The sequence below is a fragment of the Crocodylus porosus genome, unplaced genomic scaffold, assembly GCF_001723895.1.
Source record: "Crocodylus porosus isolate Cpor-Errol unplaced genomic scaffold, CroPor_comp1, whole genome shotgun sequence".
Lineage (NCBI taxonomy): Eukaryota > Metazoa > Chordata > Crocodylia > Crocodylidae > Crocodylus > Crocodylus porosus.
In genome coordinates, this window is record NW_017728948.1 from 66,127,018 (window position 1) to 66,141,756 (window position 14,739).

At 43.7% G+C, this 14,739-nt stretch overlaps 1 protein-coding gene across 1 annotated transcript in view; it reads right to left on the bottom strand.

Annotated features, from left to right (window-relative positions):
* Positions 1-12,559: 12,559 nt before the first annotated feature.
* The window catches only part of MTTP (microsomal triglyceride transfer protein), a 50,160-nt gene continuing 47,980 nt past the window's right edge, over positions 12,560-14,739 (bottom strand). The window contains exon 18 of the mRNA XM_019553375.1: positions 12,560-13,908. Within this exon, the coding sequence (XP_019408920.1) occupies positions 13,740-13,908 (169 nt within the window). The 3' untranslated portion in view covers positions 12,560-13,739. The remainder of the gene's footprint in view (positions 13,909-14,739) is intronic.

Sequence of the window (14,739 nt, forward strand, 5' to 3'; positions counted from 1 at the left end):
TGAAAAGCCTGAGAGGGTGTAGGCAGGGTGGGGGGTTTACACCCCTCTCTAATCAGAGTGTCCTGCTGGGGCCTGGCCATGCCCCCCACAGCTCAACTCTGTGGAAAGGAAGGGAAGGGAAGGGAGGGCTGCTCTAGCACCCCCCAGCTTCTAGCCTGTGCCATTGCAGGTTTGTGCCTGCATTTCTGGAATGAAAAGGGGGAACATCTATCCACGTCCAAATCAGTTCAAGCTTTGCAGGTTAAACTAACTTGCAAAGATTGAATCAATTCAGGCTCAGGCTTTTTGAATTTCAAAAAGAGAGAAGAAGCCTTATACAGAGAGGCTGAGAGAAGTGAAGGCTCGGGGGGACTTGGTGACAGAATCCCAACTTCTTTACTGTCCAAGTCCCCAGAGTCTGGAATAGACTCCCCCCAGAAGTGGTGCAAGCACCTATTCTGGGCATGTTTAAGACCCACTTGGATGCTTATCTTGCTGGGATTATTTGACCCCAGCAGACTTCCTGCCCCTTGGGCAAGGGGCTGTTCCTGATGATTTTGCGAGGTCCTTTCCAGCCCTATTGTCTATGAAATCTATGAATGTCTGTCCCTAGCCTTGCGGTTCAGATGACTTGGTGATTATAATAGTAGCTGCCTTTTACAGGTAGGTTCTTTGGAATTTTAGGTTGTATGATTTGCATTTTCATTGGATCTTTCATAAACACTTTAATAGACTAGAACAGTAATATAGAAGGGAAAGAGCAGGAAGAAAACTGACATTTTTTTTTGGATAAATCTGGATGAACAGGGAAAGGTCAGGTAGAGAGGGAGTTTTGCAAATTTTGGATGCAGAAGTAACCGTTGAAGCCAGTCTACAAACAGACTAGTTCATCCAGGTGTTACATACAGATGAAAAAGAGGAGAGGACTAGGGATAAGTCCTTAAGGGGTTCTCATGGGAAACCAGAGGAGACTGAGGGCTAGAAGAAAAGAACAAAAAGAGAACAGACCTACCAACTAAATAAGGATATTTGGAATAGACAAAACATTAGATTCTTCCAGAAGAAAGTTACCAGAGACCCTACAGCAGTGGTTGTCAACCTGTTTTAGACACAAGGCACCCCTCATTAGATTCATTATCCTTCTCTCCTCCCAACCCCCTCAGAAAATGCCAGCTCTTAGCTGTCACTCATTTTGACTAACAATAGAGCAATTCTTCTGTTGCAAAAAATTTGGAATGACCAAAATAGATCAGAATGTTTTTGATGCATGGATTCTTCTTTGGAAATTTCTGGGTTTATCTTGTGAATCACATATAGTTGTTTCCACACCTTACAATGCTAATATCATGCGCTGCCTTAAAAAGATCTCATGGAACCTCATAGTATCATTGCATTGTGGTTGAGAATCACTGCCTTACAGCTATTTCAGTGGAAACTCTACACTTCTATGGTGATCTACAGTCAATTGTCTGTTAGCCTCTCAAAATATATAAATTTCTTAAACTGAAGTGTCTACTCATGAGAGGCCAAAAGGATAGTTTATGCTTACAACTAATCTTCCAGTCATTCCTGACAAATGCAGACTTCCAGCCAATTCTGTTCTCAAAGCAACAGTGATCACATAGAAACAAACCTTACACCTATCTCATTTGGTGAAATGAAAGCACATTTCTGACAACAGTTGATAAAAATCTGTTGGCTTGGTTGAAATTATCTATAATATCTTTAAAGGACTAGTGGAGGAAATACTGGGATTATGGAAATCTGGTAGTAAATCGTTGGTGGAAGAGGTACTGAATAACAGAAAGGATAGAGGTCCAGTATCTCTCTATCAGTAGGGAGGAAGTAATCACACTACAGTTGGGTAAAGGCTAGATGTCTGTTCCCATCAAGCTATCCAGGTTTAAAATCATTACTGTAAGTTTTTGCAAGAAATATATTGTGTAGCTGCCAAAACACTGAATTATTGCAAATGAGCACATCATTTACCTGACAAGACCTAATCCATATCTGTCTGATCCAGCTAGCTGTAGTATTCCTAATGCATTGTCATCTAATTACCAAGGGAGGCCTTGATCCCACAACATGTCACATGTGGGTAAATCCCTGTACCCACACAGACCCTATAGGCATCAAGGGAACAACTCTAATGCTTATTGTGGAAACGGACATTGCCTTTCATAGAATCATAGAAGTAGGGTCGGAAGGGACCTTGTACTTCTTCAAGTCCGACCCCCTGCCTGGGCAGGAGAAAAACTGGGCTCAGATGACTCCAGCCAGGTAGGCATCAAGCCTCTTCTTAAAGGCCCCCAGGGTAGAAGCCAGCACCACTTCCCTTGGAAGTTGGTTCCAGATCCTAGCTGCCCTAACTGTTAAGAAGTTCTTACGGATGTCTGATCTAAACCTACTCTCCAACAACTTATGACTGTTATTCCTTGTTATACCAGGGGGCGCTAGGGGAAACAAGTTCTCTCCCAAACCCTTCTGGTCCCCCCTAGTGAGTTTACAATGTGGTATACACAGAACATTGTAGTCATCACATAATTTTGAGTATTTCATGTGTTCACTTACAGCAATGAAGAAATAGAGTTTCCCTCTTAGAGAAACAGTTTGCCAAACAAAAATGTTTCTTTGTATTTGTGTACTATTACATAAAAGCAACATGAGGACTGGCCTAGAAACTAGCTTATTATGGTGTTTCTATATGAGAGAAGAATCAGCACAAAATGGAAAAGGACTTTTTAAAGTATATTACTTGGAAATGGCCAGGCTTTTTTCCTTTAGTCTTTTTTAATATAATCATAGATTTGTGGATGCTAGGATCGGAAGGGACCTCAACAGATCATCAAGTCCGAACCGCTGCCCTGGGCAGGAAAGAGTGCTGGGGTCAGATGACCCCAGCCAGATGCCTATCCAGCCTTCTCTTAAAGACCCCCAAGGTAGCGGACAGTACCACCTCCCTTGGAAATCCATTCCACATTTTGGTCACCCTTACCGCCAAGAAGCTTTTCCTGATATCTAAACTAAATCTGCTCTCTGTCAGTTTGCGACCATTGTTCCTTGTTACCCCAAGAAGTGCCCTGGTGAACAGAGCATCTCCAATCCCTTCCTGGGTCCCCCTAATGAATTTGTAGGCAGCCACAAGATCACCTCTTAGCCTTCTCTTGTGGAGGCTGAAGTGGTTTACGTCCCTCAGTCTCTCCTCATAGGGCTTGTCCTGTAAGCCCCTGACCATATGAGTGGCCCTCTTCTGGACCCTCTCAACTCTATCAAAATCCTCCTTGAAGTACGGCACCCAAAACTGGATGTGGTACTCCAACTGCAATCTGACCAATGCCGCATAGAGGGGAAGTATCACCTCCTTGATCTATTTATCACGCATCTGCTGATGCAGGATAAAGTGTGGTTAGCTTTGCTGATGATTTCATCACACTGACGACTCATGTGCATCTTGGAATCCACTATGACTGAGATCCCTTTCTGCTTCTGCGCTGCTGAGAGGGTCACTACCCAGCCAGTAGGTGTGCTGGATATTTTTGCACCCTAGGTGCAGCACTCTGCACTTGTCCTTGATGAACTGCATGCTATTGTGTACTATCCACTTTTCTAACCTGTCCAGTTCTGCCTGCAATCATTCCCTATCCTCTGGAGTGTGTACTTCACACCACAATTTAGTATCATCTGCAAACTTGGACAGAGTACACATCACATCCAAGTCACTGATGAAGATATTGAAGAGTACAGGTCCAAGGACCGAACCCCACTACCCACATCCTTCCAGGTCGATACCAACCCGTCTACTACCACTCTCTGGGTATGACTGCTAAGCCAATCTGCCACCCACTGGACAGTGTAAACATTTATGTCACAGCCTCTTAATTTATTTATGAGAATGGGATGAGATACTGTATCAAAGGCCTTGCTAAAGTCCAAGCAAACAACATCCACCTCTAATCCTGCGTCTAAGCATTTTGTGACCCTGTCATAAAATGAAACCAGGTTGGTCAGGCATGATCTACCTGCTGCGAATCCATGCTGGTTTCCCTGCTGCATTATTTTTCCTGCTGGACTCCCACAAATATGATCCTTCATAATCTTTTCAAAGACCTTTCCAAGGATGGAGGTAAGACTGATTGGATCCTCCTTCCTCCCCTTCTTGAAAATAGGGACCACACTGGCCCTTTTCCAGGCCTCTTGGACCTGATCTGAGCACCATGAGCACTGAAACAGCCATGCCAGTGGTTCTGCTATGACGCTGGCCAATGTCTTCAGTACCCTCAGATGCAGTTCATCCAGTTCTGATGACTTGAACACATGCAGTCCATATAAGTGACTTAGCACCAGGTCAGCGTTGACAGTTGGTGGGCTGGTGTCCCTCTGATGTTCACCTAAAAACCCTTCAGGAAACTTAACTTGAGCCCTGTTCAGGAATGCTGAGGCAAAAAACTCATTGAATAGCTCAGCCTTGTCCCCCCGTCTGTCACTAATTGCTCCCTCAGCAATCATCCTGTATAGCGATCTTTCTATGGACTCTCCTTAGCAAGGATATATATGTGCTTTCTCTTGCAGAATTTCATGTGAAGTTTTGTTCAACTTCCATATTTTTTCATTTTAAAAGGATTATTAGAAATTGCTTTGGAGACTTAATAAAAGTATATGCAAGTACACTATTAGCCTCGTATTATTTGCTAAAGAGGCTAATGATTGCTTTGGTTATAACTTTCAATGCATTTTTATATCAACTACAGGCTTAGGCAGTGTATTACTTTCACCTTATTTTTAGAAGATGGTTAGTTTTGTTGTTTCTGTTACTATGGAGTCAGTGTAAGTAAACCATTACCTTCTATTACCCAGCTGTTGGCTAAAACCCCTTAGGAATTCCCATTATGTCCAGCTGTTAGGGTCAGATATCTTCAGAAACAAGTGTACTGCTATGAAACCATGTTGTGTGCATGAGGACATTTTTTCATTTCTGAAGGAATAACAGTGGCCACAGAGACTTTCATTTGATGACAATTCCATTTGATTTATTTTCAAGGAACACTAGCAAAGTTGCTGAAGACTAAAACTTGACCTAGCAGGATGGTTGTATTGAAGTACTTTGGGAAAATCTGTGCATCTGCATTATTTTAAAAAAGAGCCAGTACTAATGATAGATATATAGTTAAAAATACCACACACTTATACATGTGCAAACTTGTGCAATTTCATAATGAGGAATAAGAAAACAGCCTTACTGTCCTTTGGGATACATAGCTTCCCAGTTATATAGTAATAAATGATACTGTACAATCATAAAATATATTATTGTTACTACTTTTTAAGAAAGCATGTTATACTAGTTTATGTACAATCCTCCAAGCATTCATCCTCCAAGAGAGAGGCTCTATATTATAGATGTGAAAGGGAGATTGGTCTCAAAGGTAAGGCATCAGTATGGAGTAGCAGGTCTGCCACAAACTTCCTGTATGACTGTGAGTCCTTAGGCCCTGATCTTGCATCGTGAAGTCAGTGGGGCTCTGTGTGGATTCCGGAGTCTAGCCACCCTGGTTATAAGGGAGGACGGAGATTATAATCTAATGTCTCAGTTCTCCAACAGTAAAAGGTAGATAATAATCCTCCTTGCTGCCACTCTTTGTCCTGTCTATTTAGATCAGTGATTCTCAACCAGGGTGCCACAGTGCACAGATGCTCTGAGATTCTTTCAAGGGTGATGTGGGATGCCACACAATGTTAGTCCTGTTACGGGTGCAAACATGGCTCATAAAATAAACTCAGAGATTTCAAAAAAAAATTCATAGTGTTAAAAACATTCTGATGTATTGCAATCTTTTTGAGCAGTTTGCAACAGAATTGCTCTGTTGTTTTTCTCTAGTCAAAAGCCAAGTGAAAAATAAAAGCTCGAATTTTTCCAAGGGGTGCATTAGTCTAAGGAGGGGTACCTTGAGTATAAAAAGATTGTAAGCCACTGATCTAAATCGTAACAGCTTCAGGGTAGGAAATGACTTGTGCTGTAGTCTTTTATTTTCAATGCCCATGCTCTACAAAATACAAATGATATAAAATAAAAGAAAAAAGTAAAAAACATTGTCTAACATAATTAAGATTGAAATACAGCAGTGTAGTTATCTGTCACATCATTTACTAAACCAGCCTGTTTAAAAGTAAAGAAACGCATAATCAGGGACATCCCAAAACTTACACTACTTCTATAATAAATACATTATTCTTATAAAATGAATGCATTTTTCACAATGACACAACAACCTTAATTCCAAACATTAGATCATTGGGTTTTTAATGTATTGTTTTCGTCTTGGTATCTGAAGATTATGTGAACTAGGCAGCTGTATTAGTTGTATTTATCAGCTGACAGAACATTTTTGACTATCAATCTTTCTAATGGTTGTTTTTGAAAAGGACAACAGGGAAGTGAAATATCAAAGGAAATACACTTATCACAAACCTGTAGCATTAATTTTGTATGTGTGGATTTGCAGCTGAGTTGTGTCATCAGTGTGTACGCTTACTTTTATTTCCTCTAGCTATTAAGTGCCTGGGTTCTGTAAATGGTGAGAGTTATCATTATGCTGTTATCATGTATAATCTCAATTCATGAAGCTGAATTTTTTTTCTTGGATTTTTAAAAGATTTTTCACATTTTGTTTTCTTTATTTTTTATTCGTACCTCAGCAAGGCCTCAGAGCCCTGGTCATGTTGAAGTTAAAGTTTTAATGCTTCACAAATGAAGTTTTAGACCTAAGACCTGAACTAGTGTACTTGTTGCCACAGCAAATGCCTAATCGTTGGATCCTCAACCTTTTCCTTATTAAGGTTACACTTTGCACACTGAGATTTCCCTGAATGTCCTTCCTTTCCAGCTGGGATCTCCCTCCCATCTAGCAATATAAACCCCTGCATAGGTTAGGTTAAGTCAGGGTCAGAACGTCATTTTATTGTAGTGACAGAAGGCACTTTCAACTCAACTTTCAGTTCATGGAAGAAACAACAGTATCTCTTATTTCCAGTTTTCAGCTGTGCTTGTAATGGTGAGAGGGAATCAGCAGAGAAGCAGCAATCAGAAACTACTGCTTCTGCACTTCAAAATTCTCATGCCAGCTTCTCACCCAATCTTCTGAGCAAGGAGGAAACCACATCTTGTTGACTGTTCTGAAACTACCAGTGCCAGAGGAGACTTCCCAGGCAGTAGCCACACGAAGGAAGCTCTGGTATGATGATTGAGCTGGAACCGAAGGAGGCAGGGAACATTGTGTGCAAGGGGGTGCAGACAATGCATTATATGTAATAATTATAACTAGCTCTTATGTAATGGGAACTTTTTGGTATTGAGAAGCTGTAGAGAGGATAGGGTGTCTAGAGATGTCTTCAGGAGGGGAGTCAGTTGAAGGGGACCATGGGGAGGAGAGCTTTGGTGAGACAAAAACACAAAGGAGATGTGAAGGGAAAGACTGAGATAGGTGGTGAGATTTTGCAGTTAGAGAAAGGCAGAGAGCCTCGTAGAGAAAAAATAATGGAAAAATATAGCCTTGTGGGAGGTTGCATGCAGAGGGATGGGTTGTGTTTGGGGAGGATGGTTCAGAGAAAGGGAGAAGATCTGAGACAGGTGTGGTAGAATATTTGGAGGGGGAGGTGTTTAAAGTTTTACTGGGAAGGTGGCACAGGAATGAGAGCAAGAACTTGCTTTACTGGGCAAAGGTCCTGCGGCATGTCAGAGTTATAGGTCAGAGTCCCCTAACTTTTTTGGTAAAGATACTCTATTGGCCACAGTCACTTTGTGTGTTAATAACCACATTTGAAAATGTAGGTAATAATACTTTGCTTATACATAATGCAGTTGCATATGGACATCTCAAATTGCTTTGCAGGGGTGAGTATGCCTAAGTAGGCAGCTGGTAAAAGCAGTGTGAAGGGCAGGTCTGGTCCATCCCCATAAAGATAAGGGTGCTGTTCTAAATTCTGACACAAACTTGGAGCGTAAGGCAAGTTTGACACATTTTGCAAATGCTTCTTGGGCTTCAAAGTAACTGGGTCAAAACAGTGTTATTGGGACTAAAATAGAGCTGCATAATGGAGGCTGGCTGCAATCCCAATTAAGGAGCCATTAGATTTTGCATAGTATCTGTGAGGTTGTTTCTTCCTAATATGACTTCTATTATAACTAGCAAATGGCCTGTCAAGAATAATGGATGAATTTCAAATAACAAAAACAAACAGATGGATTTTACTTTTTATATTTATTAAATTAATTATTTATAAAACTTAAATAAAATAGGTGGAACATTTGAAGATACCAATCCCTTCCTGCACTTGTTCTTGTCCAGCAGGCTGAAGGCACACTGGGCTGCCACCTGCGCGCCTCTTTTCTGGGCAAGGACAAGGGCAAGAGAGCTCCACACCTCACAACAGCTGCCCAGACCCTGGGGCTTCCTCGGCACCACCCTGGGTGCCTCCTTCTCTGCTCAGGATGGGGTCTCTGCTGCTCGCTTACTGCCACACACCTCTGCCCGGCTCCCACTTTTCCTTAGCTGGTCCCTCCCTGCTGTGCTGGGCTCACCCCAGGTGCCTCCTTCCTTGCTAAGGGCTCGGGATGGAGCCGCTGCTGCTTGCCCACTGCCTTGTGCCTCTGCCTGGCTCCTACTTTTCTACAGCTGGCCCCTCCCTCCCCCCACCTGCTGCACCAGGCTCCCAGCACCCTCCTGGGAGGAGCTCAGTAGAAACAACCCTGGCCCCTGACTTTTTTCACAATTCTGGAAGTTGGGAACATCATGATGTGGTCACTAAACAAATGCTAAGGTTTAGCGAAGAAATTTCTCTGAAGACACAAATGTTCTCTCTCTTCCAGTTTTCAAGCTATTTGCATTTAAAGAGCATTACAAACAGGCAGACACAAAGACAGATGGACTAAGCCCTTTATATACTAGCCAATTGCCCATCAAGAATGAAGGGGGAAGGAGAGTGGGCAGGAATGGAGCCTCATCCCCCCCCCCCCCAATCTGGGCCCGCTCCCCTTCCCTCCTGCTGCTTGGGGTCCAGGCCCATACCCCACCCCCCATCTCCACTGCAGTGATGGGGGAAGGCGAGGAGTGGGCCCAGGCCCAATGCAGGGGAGGACTGGCTCTGAGGGTGGGGAGAAGCCAGGCCAAGAGACCGATGGGGGGTGGGAGTTGGGAAGGAGTGAGCCTGGGCCAAGCTGGGGGAGAAGGCCTCTCCTCTTCCCCCAGCTGCTGCTGCATCGGGGCGCATCAGGCCAGGCCCGCTGCCCCCCCCCCCACTGCAGCGGGCCAGTTCCCCCTCTGCCTCACATCGGGCCTGGGCCCACTCCTCCTGTGTACCCCCCCCATGTCGGGCCCACTCCTCCCCCCCACTGCCACTGGGTTGGCCCTGCAGGTGGCAACAGAAGGGAGGAGAGGCAGGCTGACGTCCCCCCAGAACTCCCCCCCACGGCATCCCGCTCCCCTCCCCGACACCACCACTGCTGTCACCTCCAAGGAGTGGGAGCAGGGGGTGAAGCCACCGGAGCTGGTGTCGCCCCCCCTCCACTCCAGAGCAGGGTGTGGGGGGGTGAGGCCAGCTGGCCTGGCCCCCCACCCCGTTCTGGCCGCTTCATTGCTGTCTCCTCTAGAGCTGTGCTGACCTTGCCCCCTCACTCCATCCCCTGTGTCCACACCATCATGGCAGCGTGTTGCCACCTGCCTGAACGCTTCTTTGTCAGCCAATCAGAGTGTGAATAAAATGTTACAGCTAGATTAAGACTTTTATAATATTAGAATATAGCTTTTTAGAAAGCTGTGAAATATTCAGTACATGTCACAGGAATGTGATTTTTCACCAGTTCAGACTAAAGTCAGCATGTGTCAAGCCTAGTGTGACATTAGCACACTGGAAAAGAACATTTACAACAAACAAAATCAACTTCGCTAGTATTTTTCAGCACATCTGCTGGTGCTGTTGAAGATTGTTCTCATTTGAGAACTAGCATAACTTTCTGTTTAAATACTGAAGGGAAGTCATACCTCTAAGTTTATAGAATCAGGCTATTGCTAGGAAAATTGCCCTGCTCTTATTCTTGGGCTGTATAACATGATTGCTTAGGAGGCAAAGATAGGTTTTCAAGATTGTGTATCCGCTGACACAGGATGATTCTCCCTCCTCAGAATGGGATGAAGTAGGTTTTATAGAACATAGTGGGCACATCTACAGAAGACTAATGCGCTGTAAAGCATCACCATCCACACATGCACAGGACTTAGTGAGCAGTAAATTTGACTAATGCATGTTTTGCTAGTACCAAGAAATACAGGTACTAGATTAACCATGCATTAGCTACTGCACAGTAGCATCTGTGTAGATGCTGACTGGGAACAATTTGCATGGTTAATCTAGTACCTGCAATTTTCTCCTGGTCAGTCTAGGCAACGAGGGATTTGGGGGTGAAGGCTGTCTGCGGCTCCCATGCAGAACTCAGGATCGCAGACAGGCTTAGCAGCGCTGGTTTGAGGCAATACCCTATGGCCAAGCAGCAGCAATGCTCTGAGTGCTCTCCTCACTGACAGAACAGGGTTGCTGTCTGTCCCCACAGCGCTGGGGCAGGAACAGAGAACTCCTCCATCCCCTTAGACCTGCCACTGCTTGTGCACCACATGCCCTAGTCAACTGCTGCTCCCTACCCATGCCTTACTCCCCACTTGTCCCACATCTCCCCCTGGTCCTAGTACTGCTTAACCCTCCAGTCCCAGCATTACTTAACTCCTGGATCCCCCCAGTTATGGGCAGGGAGTGGGAGCCAACTGGGGCATGTGCTGCATGGGGAGCAGCAGGGCTGAGGGGATGACGAAGCTCTCTGTCCCTGGCCTGGTGCTGTGGGGACAGAGAGCTCCCCCATCCCTTCAGCAAGCAAAGCTATGGGAGAGCTCAGGATGTTGGTGCTGTTTGGCCATGAGGCGTTGCCCCAAGCCAGCACCACCAAGCCAGACTGCAATCCCAAATTGCATGTGGCTGGGAGCTGTCCCCTGCTCCAGGACAGCTCTCTCCCACATCCTGGAGCCCAGACCTGGCCCTTGTGCCCCCTGCCAGCCCAGGGCTGGCACTAGGAAAGTCTGGAGCTACCCCTGGCTGCTGCAGGGTGGGTAGAGGAGGGCAGAAGCAGCAGTGGATTCAACTGCTCCTGTTGGGAGCAAATTTGCTTCCCACATGGGCATATGTATAGATGTGTTCCTTGGTGCAGTTTACTGCACTTTATTTTAAGGCACAGTAACCTTAAGGTGCATTAACCACACCTGTAGATGCACCCAGAGTGTTTTGTAGCCCAAATAGTTTCTGTGTTCTTGTGGGAGTGAAGGAGGATTTTGACTGATGACCTGTTTCATAATCACATTTGGCTCAAGGCTTAAACATTTTATATGCGTCTTTCCTGTCCTTGCCATTCAGTTTGCAAGGACACTCAGATATGGAGATATGGATAAAAGTGCATCATTCGCCCCTTAAAGAGAGAGAGAGAGGGAGAGAGAGAAACAACCTCACCCCACAAAACAATAAAGGTTGAAGCAAAACTTTTACATATTGTGTTTTGTCCCATTTTATTGTTATGTTCCAAATTAAAGTATTTTATAGCTTCAAATGATGTATTTTGGAAATGCAGCAAGCAGCCCAGCAGTCCCTGCTGATAGTTCTAAAATGAACAAATAAGCAGGTTGTTCATTGCAGTTTTATATGTTTACAATAAGACAGGTGTGGACTGAAGGGAGGGGAGATGTTTCTGATTTCAGTTTCCAAAATATGTCTTTTCCTGGACTTGTGTAGCCAGCCCTTACACTAGACACCTTGGTCTAGAAAAGGACAAATAATAGTCATTTAGGAGGTCAACAAATTGGGAAGGGACATACCTTTTTTTTTTTTTTTTTGGGGGGGGGGGGGTTACAATGCTGTAATATCTACAAAATGTTTAACAAAGCCAGTACTTCTTATTACTTTCCTTAGTAGTACTATTGCCTTCAGCTGGACTTACTGTGTAAATAGTGAGTACTTATTTAATTGGACAAATGAATGGGCACACTGATTTCAGTGCATCAGAGTAGATTTGATTAATCAAGCCTGCTGGAGCATGGTAATTACCACACTCCAGCAGACTCCACCATCACATATATTAGTATCCCTGCACTGAAAAACGGCACTGGGGGCACTTCAACTAAAGGTCATTTAATGAGCTTCAGTTATGGTGCCCCCACTGCCATTTTTCAGCATAGGAACGCTGATACATGTGATGGTGGAGTCTGCTGGAGTGTGGTAATTACCATGCTCCAAGAGCCACTTTAATTAAAGCACCCTCCCCCTTCCAGTCCTGAAACACCACGGTGAGGTACCCGGAAAATGCACATTAGCTTGTTTTAACGTGCATTAACTAAATAGCATGTTTTAAAATGACACTTTAATGTGCATTAAAATAAGCTAATGCACATTAAAGCACATGTATAGACATGCTCAGTCTAATTTATCTAGAGGGAAATGCTACAATATTCTCCTTACTGGTCTTGCTAGATGCTACATTCAAAACTTTTTTTTCCCAAGACCTTAATTCTAATTGTAGTTCAGACAGTTGCTAGTCTGTGTGCTTATTTCTGGAAATGCACCTATTTGGATGATACATTTTCAGGACTAGGCCTGAGCATTGGCATGACTCTGCTCCCATTGAAACCAATGGGCATTCTACCATTGGGTTACCTAGCTGGGCCAGTGCTGTGCACTTTAGGAAATGTCACCCTTGGTTCCCAATCAAACACATCCAACCATCATGCTTAATAAAAAATAAATAAAAATTATTACTGTGAAAATTTTTTTTTGTAAAAATCCTGCCTGCTTCTGATTAGGTGACTAGGCAGCACCAAGCAACTAAGAATTCATGGTCCTACTTAGAAAGATACTATTGTGCATTTCAATAAAAACTGGTTATCAGTTAAAAAAACCCAAAAAAACCCAGAATGCCTCTCAATGTAATTATAAATACTGTATTTACTTGCTTACAACACACATCCTTTCCCCAAACACTGGGATGCACATCTTAAGTGGGAAAGTTCATTTTTCCTCTCTGGGATTGATACATATATTCACTGCCATGTAATTGTCCTAGGAAGAAAGGGCGGAGTAGACCCTTCAGAGTCACAGTTCTGAATAGTAGAATCATAGTTCTGAAACACTGGCAAGAGCCTGAGTGATGCTGAGGAGTGGCATGCACCCCTCCTGCCTGGGGCCAGCATCAACCATGTTGAGCCCATACTGTGCTAGTTAAGGTTCTGAAAAAATTGTCTTTTTTTTCCCTTCATTTTTCCTTCCCAAAACAAGGGGTGTGTGTATTATTTGGGGGCACGTGGTATGCGAATAAATACAGATAATCATTCTGTTTACAGCATAATTGTTTTTGCTGATAATCAAAAGCATGGGCTTCTATATTCCCATGTTGAGGAAAATGAGTGTAAAAGGACAAGATACAACACCACCCCCAAGGGAGTGCACAAAATACCACCAAATTGTTCTTTGTTCTTCACTTTTTACAAAAGTCTTAAATACAGGTAAATATGTAAACACAAAGATTTTGATCCTGTCCTGTTGCAGTCAGTGGAACATTTGCCATTGACTTCAATGGTGCAGGATCAAGCCCTAAGCTAGTACAGTACATACAAGCCTAAGTCACTCAGGGATTTAGTCACTCGTGGATTTAGTCAAATGAAAGATCAAAAGTGCCTGCTTTAAAACCAGCTGCTGGAAGAGTCAGACTCAGTGCTGAAAACTTTCCTGCACATGTTGGAGTTCTCTCGATGCAGAGGGAGTTCAGAACCTGCCAGAAATTGTACTTTTCCTTTCCGGGAAGTGTACCGCTTGCCAGATGGTAGGCTTTCATATTTAGACACATATTGCCTGCAAAGACACAATATTGTTACTAGGTTATAAGCAAAAGGTTATCAACTTTGTGGCCTACATGTGTGTAAAATTTCCTTATCGAGTCTCACATACCAGACTGCTTGGTTTCAGTGGGTATGTGTACACATTCATTAATGATCCATAGTTACTGTGCATTAAGTTTAGTACTTGCATAATCAAGTACTAAATCAATGCGCAGTAACTGGCGCTACTGTGCAGTAGCACCAGCACGTGGGTTTTTACAGATGGTAACTGCACAGTAGACTAATACTACTGCACAATAGCGTATTAGCATGGGTTTTGTCCAGCACTCTACTGCGCAGTGTTGTTAGGGTACTGCACAGTTAGCATCTTGTGTAGATGCACCCAGTGTGACTTCCAGAGAAAGCCAGCATAGATAATGATATATCTATCAGTCTAATTAATGTTTTTTCAGAGAAACTGAAATTCTTGGAAAGCTCCAAATTCTTACATTTGCTTTTCTGTTCAGCCTATCAATTGGCACTTTACACTTCTAGACACAAAGACAGAACAGAAATCTCTCTCACAGGGACTGATAATGCTTTCCCAAGTCTTAGCAGATCATGATCAGGATGGAAAAACAAATCAAGGCCTGTCAGATGGCAATACAGGGCTACCCCTTAGTAAGATATCTTTTCTTTTATTCTGTTATAATTATATTTCAGAGGGAAAATTGACCATAGTTAGAACAAAATGTTTTTAAAGTACATAATTTCATAGTTTCTAGGGTCAGAAGGGACCTGAGCAGATCATCGAGTCCGACCCCCTGCCATGGCAGGAAAGATTACTGGGGTCAAACGACCCCAG